At 29.9% G+C, this 12,311-nt stretch overlaps 1 protein-coding gene across 1 annotated transcript; it reads left to right on the top strand.

Moving 5' to 3' along the window:
* The first annotated feature begins 7,238 nt into the window (after positions 1-7,238).
* Positions 7,239-12,032, top strand: LOC105640223 (disease resistance-like protein DSC1). Its single transcript, XM_089725878.1, is given in 5 exon segments — positions 7,239-7,816; positions 8,276-9,341; positions 9,655-9,975; positions 10,118-11,140; positions 11,246-12,032. Coding segments are annotated over 5 exon segments (3,546 nt in total). The 5' UTR covers positions 7,239-7,328; the 3' UTR covers positions 11,894-12,032.
* The last annotated feature ends 279 nt before the right edge of the window (positions 12,033-12,311 follow it).

Here is a 12,311-nt window from a genome sequence, read left to right as displayed (position 1 = left end):
CGTTTTTAAGGAAATGTCCTCTGTATTTAAAAATATTATTTATTGCCTTCAAAAAAATATTATTTATTATTTACAGTTTTTTATGGATTGTTTATATATATATATATATATATATATATATATATATATATATATATATATATAACTAAGATAGCTCTCCCCTTAATTTATTAAATTGGTTAAAATTTTTGTGGCTTTCTAATTCACTAAATTTGTGAAAACTGTAGTAGTAGAGAGGACTCGAGCTTGAGATTTCGCACTCTTAGAGGAGTGTATTAGATTAAGATTGTATTAGATTTTAAAAGAATTATTAACGGAATTGAAAGATTTTCTAAGATTTTCACTTATTCCAATAAAATTCTACATTGATTTTTATGGAATTGATGAGTTTTTTTATAGATTTTGATTAACTTTGATGGAATTACAATGATTTTTATATATCTAATCAAAATTTATTTCAAGATCTAATTGAACAAATTAAAAAATAATGAGGGATTAAAAAGTAAAATGTGTCATATTCTACAAAATCGCTTTTTGTCTTTATTAAAATCTTACCACTGCCGATAATGAAAGGTCTGCAATAGCCAGCGCCGCCGCCGGCTATCCTGTGCTCCCAGAACAGTCGCGATGCAATCGAAAGACTACAGGCTTCTTGTCCCTTGATTAAATAGTGATCTCTCATCGAAAAATCGCATGTTTAAATATATATATATATATATAAAAGTTAACAACCTCTAGCTAAGACCTGCGCTAGCTGCCGGAGCTCGTGCAAGGAGGCGGCGAACAATGAGACAGGCTCAACCCACGGTCTGCCGCTTGCGACTTACGGAGCCTATCGTTTTGGCCACAATAATGGCAGACTGTATTCTTTAGTTCTTCGACCATGTCAAAGCTTTTTTAATTTTTTTTATTTGATTGAATCATTATTTAATTGAAATCAATCATAAAAATTCTAAAAAAAACAATCAAATTAATTCTAAAAAATTTTTTGCAGCATTAATATTAATTTTGTCAACATTTCAAATTCTCAACACATGAATTAATTTGAAACTAATCAAATAATTAATACATTATTTTACACCTTAAAAGGAAGGGATAGAAGCGGTACGCGTATTTTAGGATACACGCTCTGCTCCAATCCATTTAAAGAGGATATAAGTAGTTATCATTGAGTTTGTAATGGATATGTATAGTGAAATTAGTACCTGCAACACATATGGGTAATGAAATTACTATCCATAACAAATACGAGTAAGATACTGATATAGATCTTTAGATACCCGTTACCCATTAACTGTTATATTAAACAAGTTCGGTAATGGGTACCTGCGGATACCCGATTCATTATTAGTAAAAAATATATTTTAAATAAGTTCGAATTTGAATAGTTTAAGATTCGCAGGTCCCCTATCTGTTTAAAAGGTGCTTTAAGCGGGTTTTAATCAATGGTAAAAATTTAAACGGACTCGAATACGGGTACTTAAAATGAGTATTTAAAACTGAGTTAGAACGGAAATGAGTAGTAAAATTTTAAACGGCTAGTTTAAAATTCGTAGGTGATGGGAAGTAACACAAACTGACCTCACAACAAAAACTTCCCCACTTGAATGAATCTATTAGGAGTAACAATGAGCAATAAATTCAAGTAACACAAGCTGTCCCAAATCATACACAATCAAAAATAACATTCACCACATGAACACAAATCTTTTTCACGTGGAAAACTCCTCCGCTGTGAAGGATAAAAACCACGGGACCTCTCCTCCGGTCCAAGGAAATGAAGTTCACTATCACAAATATTGTCTTACAAATTACAGCAAGCTACAGCCACCAAAAATGTAGCTATATCACAAACAACCACAAAACAAATGTGTAGCAACACAATGGAGTAATCACAAAACACAACTGCTGTTCTCAATACATTTAAAAATGTTCTACTCATCCAAAAATTAAACTGATTTTCCAGAATCAAGAATTGGATGTTAGGAACATGCTCACCAAAAATCAGCTGAATTGGATGTTAGGACCTCTCCTCTGTTTTTCTCACACGGTTTCTCAATTGTGTGTCGATCAAATGACAGCCAAAACTATTAGGAATATGGCTGTTAGTTGAGAGGCATAATTGTAAAACAATAATTAGTTAGTGGACTTCAAAATATGGGCTTTTCTCACATAGGAAGGGAACCCAAACCCAACAGTAGGTATCCACCCTGCTTCCATCTTTATTTAAGTGGTGTATTAGATTAAGATTGTGTTAGATTTTAAAAGATTTTTGAAATCCTTGGATTGGATTGTGGATTTAGAAATAACTCTTTTATTCATACTTATCACTCTAAAATCTAATGGAATCAATAATTTTATAAGATCCTTCAAAAGCAGCAATTTTTTTAATACTATCAAATTTATATAGATTTTCAAAAAGTTATAGTTGCTTTTATGAATTTTATAAGAGTTTGAATTGAATACCATAAATTTTAATAGACTCCAAAAAAAAATTTAGATTGAATACGATTAGAATTTTAAAATCTTAAAATCTAACAGACTCTTAATATAATACATCCCCTTAATATGAAAAATCTACTCAATTAACTTATATGATAAAGATAAAATATGTCGAAAAACTATTTAATTAACGTACATATTGAACCTATTTATATTAGGATAATTTAAATTTAGCATTTGAATTTTATACATGTTTCTATCAACTTTTTTTTTTTTTTTTTATCAATCAAGTGTTTAAATTAATATTTTCTTCTCAATTCAATGCATTTTGCCGAAATTTCTGATTGAAAATCAAAATAATTTATTTAATTTACCTTATTTATGCACTTTATTCATTTATCTAGATTATTGCGCTTTTGTCTAATTTTTTTCATTATTTTTTATTTTGTTTCGGGATAAAAGAGAATTATAAAAAAAAATTATACTTTTTTAAGAAATACGAATTATAACTCAATAAAAAGTATAAAAAAATGAATAAAGAGAGATGAACTGGATGGATATTAATATTTGTTATTATTAAATGAATAAAATTATTTATTTAATTTCTGGAAAATAATTTAGCCAAATGCCATTAATTGAAAAATTGTCGTTCAAATACCTAATGAGGAATGTTTTTAAAGTTATAAATTTATTAGTTTTTTTAGTATACGTAGGTCACATAGTACTGTTGGCTCAAGATTGTGATCACTAAACAAACCAAATAACCAAATAAATTTCATATCTTGTGTATGTTAAAGTGATTATATGCAGAATTTTAATGATGAAATTATTGAAAAATTCAAACTCCTACAACTCAAAAATTGTAGAATAGAGAGATAATATTATTATAAGCACAAAATAATTTTTTATCTTCTTCAAAATCATTTTTGAAATATTTTAATTAAATATCTTAAAGAGAAAAAGTTTTAATCATTGCTCTTCACGCTAATCCAAGTGAAAAAGGTTTATGAAAAAATACTTTGGAGACTATTAAATATATTTTTTGCAAAAGTAGTCATGTTTCTGACAGAACTGACATTTCTGATGAAAAACAACACAATTTTCTAAAACAATCTCTCCATCTCCAAGTTTTGTGTATGTAAATGTGAAAAGGTGGTCTGACAACTTTTAAATGTATCTCATGCACTGCCTCTTTAACTTAACATGTTAGAAATACTTATTGCTCTTTAAAGTAAAGCCCAACGTTATTTGATAACAGAAATATCATTCCCTTTTTGTATAAAAATGTCTCCCTCTATAAAAAATTTTGGGCAAAAAATAAGAGATCATTTTAAGAGGTTCAAATCATTCAAATCTCTCTCTTCAACCCTCTTTGCTTCTTTTCTTCTCCATTCTTCTAGAAATATTCTTAGGAGTTTTGTAACAACTCTTTTGAAGAACGGTTCTGATTTTACTTTCTATTTTCAAGTTTATTTCCTATTCTTCTTGTGTTTATAGTTGTATTTCTCTTTGTCTATATAGATTCGTGTAATTTGTTGTAGGCTAGAGATTTTTAAAGAAAAACATTTGTATATAGCTTAGGTTGAAAAGCTATGTTGTAAAAGTTATCAAGCAACTTTCTCCTTACTAAGATTCTAATGTCTTGATTCTGAGTTTTTCTATTCTCTGTAAAACAGAAGGGTGGAGGTCAACTAGAACATTTGAAAATCTAGTGGGTTAAAGATTATATCTAGGTTTATGATCTATTTATTTAAAACGTTGGTTTGTCTCTTACCCTTTAAAAAAAGATAATATAGTAGATGATCTCAACATGATTCTTGGAGAATAGACGTGGACGAGTTAGTGTCGAACCACTATAAAATCCTCTGTTATTCTTCTTTTAATTTCTGAAGTCTTGTTTGATTATATTATAATTACACATCTGTTTATATTTTCAAAAATGCAAAGTTATTGATGATTTTCTAATTCTAAAAGTGTAAAAGTTTTATCTTTGTGGTTTATTAGAATTCTGAATTTCTATATTGTGATTTTTCTAAATTCTAATTTATGCTTATACATTAAGAAAAAATCAGAATAAGAATTATAATCAGTTTTCTAATCTTTCATAAATTTTATGAAAAAGTTATAATCGTGATAACTATTTTTCATGAAATCTTTCTAATTCCGCTGCTTTAGAATTCTGTCTTGAGTTCTAAAAGTCAGATTTTTAGAAAACTCAGTTCACCTCTTTCTTGGATTGTGCCATATAAAATGGGACCTACAAGCACTCATGATTAATGTCTCTAAGTGATATTTTTATTAATTTTTATTTATAGAATTCTTAATTGAATTCAAAAATATTCGTTATTTTATTATTATAATAAATATTATCCTTTAAAATTATTAATTGAATATAATTTAAATATTAGACATCATCATGTAATAATCTACAAAATACATAAATTAGAGCTGAGTATATATAACAATATTCAGATTTATATCCAGATGCTTGCATGTTATTTATTCTTGTTGTACATTCAAATAATTTATTTTTTATAAATAGTTATATTATTTTTTATTAAAAAAGAAAATACTGTTTTAGTTTTTTTTTTTTTTTTTGCTTCTTTTAGATATTGTTTTTATAGCTGTTATTCTCTCTTTCTATAGAGTATTTTCAATTGCTTTGAAGTCTTCTCAAAATAAAAAATACTGACAATCTCTTTTTTCTTTTTAACTACTTTTTTTTAAATTAAATTTAAAAAAAAGAGAGAAAATAACTAAAACATGAGAAATTAAAATTACACAAATTTATAAAAATTTCACACTAAAATAACAATTGACAAAGTTCAGACACCATATATTTCACATCAAATCTGTAATGATTTTGTGTGTTCTTTTTCTTTTTTCATCATTGATCAACTGAGAATAATTAAGCTAATAATTATTTTTAGGCTCCATTTCTTTCTAAAAATAATCTGTTTAAAAAATATTTTTTAGATTTTTCGGTATTAAGATTGTTCATAAAATCAGTCTAACATAAAATATTATTCTAGTCAAAAGAAAATTAAGTCATTTGTAAGTAAAATGACTTCTATTTTCAAGAAGGGAAAACATATTTTAGAAAACTCTTTATATAATTCTCTCTCTTTCTATCTCAAGAACCTAATAGTCCTCTTTTCTTCTTTCACGGCCGTTCACCAGTGAGCTCTCATGTTGGTCGCCCTTTTCTTTTTCTTTTATTGTTTTGCTACTTCCTAAGCTAACTTAAAATGAAATAAGGTACTGTAACTTGAGAGATTTTTAAGTTGCACGGTCATAAACTTTACTTTTACATTTTTGCCCATTTGCATATGCATTTGCACTTCTTATAACCTTCAATCAAGTTGGGCCCATTTTTCAATATTTTGCAATAAACAATTGTCGCGCCTCGAAACGAATCGTTCCATCAATCATTTCCCTTAAGCAATAGCATGTGATGGTGATTGTTGGTGACAAAAACAGAACCTAATGCCATGCAAAGACCAGAATACTAAAAACACTAATTGCGTTTGCCAATTAGACTTTGGCCAGTGTGTCAATCTTTAAATATTCACGTTATAGATACTCATATGACTATTCTTTTGAAATTCTTAAATGTTTTTTTTTTTTAATAGGAAAAGGAAGTAAAGTTGAAGAAAGAATAACAATTAATTAGGCACAATTAAGAAACTTGAAGTGCATTGGACAAGAAAAATCAAACAAGTGTGTTAATTGAGGGTAGGTAATCGTGGGTTGTGGAAGAAAACACCATGCAAATGCAAGACTTTTCCCACTAGAGACAGAAGGGGGCGTTTCATGTCTGTATACTCTTCCATGCCTATTTAATGAAGAAGGCTTTAGTTAGATGGCCAAGGATAAGCTTCATATTGAAGTCAATGTTATCATTCATAGTACTGAAAATGAATATATATATTTATATTTATCATAATTATTAAAGCTAGCTTGACTTTCATTTTATTCTTTGTATGAGGAGTTTTTTTATTACACTTCATGCACAAAAATATAGAAATATGTTGACTATATTACATATCTATATAGAATTCCCCTTCATGAATTTTCCAGTTTGATTTCTTCTAAAAGAAAAATTTTCTGGACATTGACATGCTTATTTATAATAAATATATATTTTTTTAATTTATTAATTACAAGTAACCATTTACCATCGGTTACTTGTCACCAATAACCAACACTATCAGCGATTGGCCACTGTCGACCACTATCACCGGTCACTAGTGACTATCACATTTTGTCATTTTTATTTATTTTTCTCATATTTAACAATAAATTTTTAAAATATGAAATTTCTATAATTATAATATTTTTATGGTGTTATAAGTTAAGTTTTGCTATTTTTAATTAATTGTAGATATTGTAATCAAACAAAGAAAAATAAATTATTTGAAAAATATTTTTTAAGTAAACGTTATTTTTCGAAAATATTTTCTAAGAATAAGTTACTTTTTCTAAAGATAACTTTTTAATTTGAACAATCAAACATTCAAATTTTGGATTGAATTTTATTTCAATTTTAGCGGGCAACAATTCAACTAGATGTAATTCGCTATTTTCAAAGCAAAACTATACTTCCCTGTTACCAAAATATAAATTGTTTTTAAATATTGATTTTGTTTCAAAATATAAGTTATTTTTAATATTTTAAAAAGTAATAAATAATATTTACCACCGTTATTCTTTTTTACATTAGATAAAATAACTATATTTAGGTTATTTTGATCACATATGGAGATCTTTAAACTTTCTTCTTCCTTAATCTTCCAGCAATTCTTCAAGTTTCAGAGTCATCTTTTTATCCATTACTTCTTTCTTCTAGCAAACAAACAGAGCAACATAACTGTCAAAAACTCATAATGTCTTTGATTTTGTCTTCCACCGTTCCCCCTAAAACAAACTATGATGTATTCCTTAGTTTTAGAGGCATTGATACCCGCAAAAATTTTACTAGCCATCTTTATGCTGCTTTAAAGCAAAAGCATATCACTACATTTATGGATGATGCTGGTCTTGAGAAAGGAGAAGAGATATCTTGGTCGCTTTTGAAAGCTATTGAAGAATCAAAGATGTCAGTTATCATTTTCTCCAAAAATTATGCCTCCTCTCGTTGGTGTTTGGATGAACTGGTCAAGATAATGGAGTGTATGGATTCAATGGAACGAATGGTTTTACCAGTTTTCTATCACGTAGACCCATCTGACGTTAGAAATCAAATTGGAAAATTTGGGGAGGAATTTCTAAAAGTTAAAGAAAAATTCAAGGAGAACGTAGAGAAAATTGAGACGTGGATCTCTGCTTTGAGGCAAGCAGCCAATTTATCTGGGTGGGATTCCAACAATTACAGGTAAAATTAGGAATGCTTTTTCTTTTTTTTTTTTTTTTTTATATATTTTGTGTTTATGAAGAATTGCTTACATAAAATTATGTTTTTATAGCCTATCTGTTATTTATGACCTTGAGAATAATCCAATCAATAGACCTACAATCCAAAACATCTGCACTCGATAGTTTAGAGTCAAACCAAAATCATGATTATTGTTTGCTTTCTTTCTACTTTCTTATTTTTTAAAAGAACTTTTGAATTGACATTATCATAGAGTTGATAGATAGAATGCTTTATATTACCAAATTCTTTACTTGTTACAAAACGAGTGGTTTTTCAAATTTAATTCAAGTACAATAGAATATTCCGATCTTGAATACTTTTTGTTTTAAAAAAAATTAAAATTGTTCTTGACATTGTCAAGTTTATGTATAAGTTTATTTGGACCAACTAATATGCTTTGTTTGTCATATTTGCTAGGACTGAATCGGAATTGAGTGAGGCAGTAGTCAACCAAATTTTGAATAAATTATACCCTGCATACTTCAGTGCTTGCACTGACTTATCTGCGATTGATTCACACATTAACAAACTTTTGTCATTGTTAAGTATTGGCTCAAAAGATGTTCGTTTTATTGGAATTTGGGGAATGGGAGGTATAGGAAAGACGACCATTGCTGAAGTTCTTCTTAGTCGAATATCTGATCAATTTGATAATTTCTGCTTTGAGAGCAATGTTAGGGAAAAATCAGAGAAAGATGGATTAGTTCAATTGCGAAAATGTCTCTTTTCCAAACTTCTACAAAATGAAAATTTGAGCATGGATATGTATCATGTTATACCAACTTTTATTCTGGATATGCTTAGACGAAAGAAAGTTTTCATTGTTCTCGATGATGTCAATGATTCAGACCAATTAGAGGCTTTAGCTGGAAATCATGATTGGTTTGGTCCTGGTAGTAGAGTCATTGTAACTAGCAGGGACAAAGAAGTACTTAACGATGTTGATGAAATATATGAGGTTAAGGGATTAAAATATTCTAATGCTCTTCAATTATTGAGTATGAAAGCCTTTAACAAAATGCATCCTCCAAAAGATTTTGTAGAGTTGTCAGAAAGAGCAGTAAATTATGCTAATGGCGTTCCATTAGCTCTTAAAGTTTTGGGTTCCCATCTATGCAAAAGGCGTATAGAGGAATGGGAAAATATATTGGATAAACTAAAACAAACCCCTGATTCTAAGATTCAGAAAGTCTTAGAAATAAGTTACGATACGCTAGAACCAACTGAGAAGGATATATTTCTTGATATTTCTTGTTTCTTCAAAGGACAATGTAAAGATCGGGTAGCAAATATACTAAATGGATGTGGTCTTGCTGCAAGTATGGGAATAAATCGACTAATGGATAAGTGTCTCGTAGTTGTCATTGAAAACAACTTAGAGATGCATGATTTGATACAAGAAATGGGTCAGGATATTGCTCGACGCATGGGTAGCCGATTATGGAATGCCACAAGAATTTACGACACTTTGATAACTGAGACGGTAAGATATGATATTTCTTCCCTTTCATACATGAAATTTATAAATGGACATGTGCTAAGGATGTCATTTTCTTATTCTTTAAAACAAATTATGCAGTACTCCTTATTTCTGTTAGGTATATATCACTGTACAGCTTTTATTCCATGATTTTTCTTAACACAAAGCAATCAGAGGCCAATATAAGATTGGAGTTTGGTTTGTTATTTTATCTATACGAGTCTGTGTCATGGTTGTCATTAAGGTTTTAGACGTGTATAGGCTTTTGATAATATTGTATGCTTACTGCTATTCACTATTTGCTCTTGTTTATTAGATGAAGGAAACCGTTGAAGGCATATTCTTGGACATCTCAAAAATTGGGAAAGTGCACTTGCATCCCGCAATCTTCTCACGGGTTCCTAATTTAAGACTGCTAAAGTTTTATAGGTCCTGCCCTAACATAAAGGACACAAACACAGGTTCTATATTTGAAATTGGTCAGACGAAAGAGCTTCAGTTTCTCCCTAATAAGATAAGTTTATTCCATTGGGAAGACTACCCTTACTAATCTTTGCCGTCAAATTTTTTCATGAAAAATGTTGTTGAACTTAACATGAAAGGGAGCAAGGTCAAGCAACTATGGAATGGAAATAAGGTATGATTTAAGTATACTATACACTATTAGAGGTTAATAGTTAAATGATATATTTTATTCTATATTAATACAAAATATTGTGTATGGGTTTTTTTTTTCTTTTAACAATAGACATTTAAAAAGAAATCGGTTTAATGTGCAGTGTCCTCAAAGGTTAAAACATCTTGATCTTTCTGAATGCGAGTACTTGGAAACACTCCCGGATCTCTCTTCGGCTCCAAACCTGGAGAGGATTATTCTTTCAAATTGTAAAACCTTGAGCCAAATTACCTTATCCATTCAGTGTCTGCACAACCTTGTTGCTCTTGATCTGAGAGGTTGTGAGAAGCTGAGGAGTCTTCCAAGACTTGCTCAGTTGGGCTCTCTAACGATTCTTTATCTTAAAGGGTGCTCAAATTTGCAGATGCTTGTAGATATTCCAAGAGGACTAAAGTTCTTATTATTAGGGGAATGTGGGTTAGAAGAGTGGTTCCAAGAGGATGGACTTGTCTGCAATCTTCAAATGATAGACATACGGAACTGCAAAAACCTTAGAAGTCTTCCAAGTAGTGATTGTTTGAATTCTATTAAGGAACTTAGTCTTAAGGGTTGTTCAAGTCTTAGTAAGTTCCCAGAGAATTTAGGAAATAATATAACAAAGTTAGATTTAAGTTATACTGCGATAGAAGATTTGTCATCAACAATTTTGCATCTCTCTTCTCTTTATCAGTTAGATATGCAAGGGTGTAAAAGGCTCAAGAGTCTATCGAGCAGCATTTGTCAATTGAAATCCCTTACAAGTCTTAATCTCAGTGACTGTTCAAAGCTTGGCAAACTGCCTGATTTACATGGTTTGTGGTCTTTAAGAGAACTTCGTCTAGACCGCACTGCACTTGTAGAAATCCCCAGTGACATAGTCTGTTTATCATCGCTTAAAGTGTTGTATCTAAACGACTGCAATAAACTCAAAGGTTTGCCAGAGCTTCCAAGCCAATTACGAGTACTTCAAGTAAAAAACTGTATGTTGCTGAAAACTGCAGTATCAACTTCTTGCATTCTACCCATAAAGCCTGAACGGTGTTGTTTCAAATTTGATTTTATGAACTGCTTCAATTTGGATCAAAATGCACGTGGCAATATCATGGGAGATGCAGAGTTGAGAATTAAAGAATTAGCTATTTGTTCGGTAAGCATTTGAGCCTCTTCATCTGTCTTTTTTCATTCCCAGAATCCAAGTAAATCATATATATAAATATCTAATTTGTCTTTCTTTTTTCCTGTTATCAAGCAGTGGAATAATGTCAGATGGAGACAGGATATTATAACCCCTTTTCTTCGTTTTGATCTCACTTTATCTGGAAGTGAAACTCCAGAGTGGTTCAGCTTTCAAAGCCAAGGGTCTTCACTAAATGCTGATATGCTCCTTCCATATTGTTTTATTTGTACATTTCTAGATCTTGCTTTTTGCGTTGTTGTGGAGTATGAGATTCCTGCTATCAACAGCGAGGAATATTATGATTTTGATCTCAGGGTTTCATGTAAATGTTGTTTCAAAACCACAGCTGGATACAAAGAGTATCTCATCACTCATTTTAGATCTCATCACGGGCCTGTCTTTGAATCAGATTATGTGCATCTTTGGTACAACCACCGAACCACTCGAGATCTAAGTATCTGGCTCATACGGAACTGGTATAGAGTCAATGAAGCCTCATTTGAATTCAAAGCAGAAAAATTGTCTAGTAAGAAAGAAGTAAATGTGAAAATGAAGGTGAAGAGTTGTGGGGTTCACCTGGTGTGCGCTGAAGATGAGAGTAGAATTCAAGCAACAAGTTCATATTTTCTGGGTGGTCAGGTGATGGAAAGTGATTCCATGTCTGATTACGAGGAAGATGAGCCGCTGCCTAAAAAATTAAAACCATTCCCCGCGTTCTGTTGAAGACTATTTTTAAAAATTAAGGTTGATATATTTTGTAGTTGTTCAATTTGTATCTAAGTTTTCTGTTTACCAACTAAAATAAAAAATTAAGTCAATAATATTTAATAAATACAATTTTATGTTTAAAAATTAGTAATGATATTCTTCTTATTACATTATTTTCAAGTATTCTTTGAAATAACAGAATTGTATTTAATATTTAATTCCTTGATCTCTAGTTAAACTCTTTAAAACGTTATATTGCATTAATCTAAAAAGTATTTTGATTCCAAAGTGTTTTAAACAGTATTGCATCTTCTTAATTTAGAAGAATGATTGTGAGGATATCGATTGAAAATGTTGAATAGTGTTGGGAAATTACGCAAAATTTCCTATAAAACTAGATTAGTGAGAATGCCAAATAAAAGCGGAATAATAA

Source organism: Jatropha curcas, chromosome 9 (genome assembly GCF_041381405.1).
Source record: "Jatropha curcas cultivar XTBG-Jc1 chromosome 9, XTBG_Jcur_1.0, whole genome shotgun sequence".
NCBI lineage: Eukaryota > Viridiplantae > Streptophyta > Magnoliopsida > Malpighiales > Euphorbiaceae > Jatropha > Jatropha curcas.
Note: the sequence above shows the minus strand (reverse complement) of the source record. Positions and strands in the feature narration are given on the sequence as shown.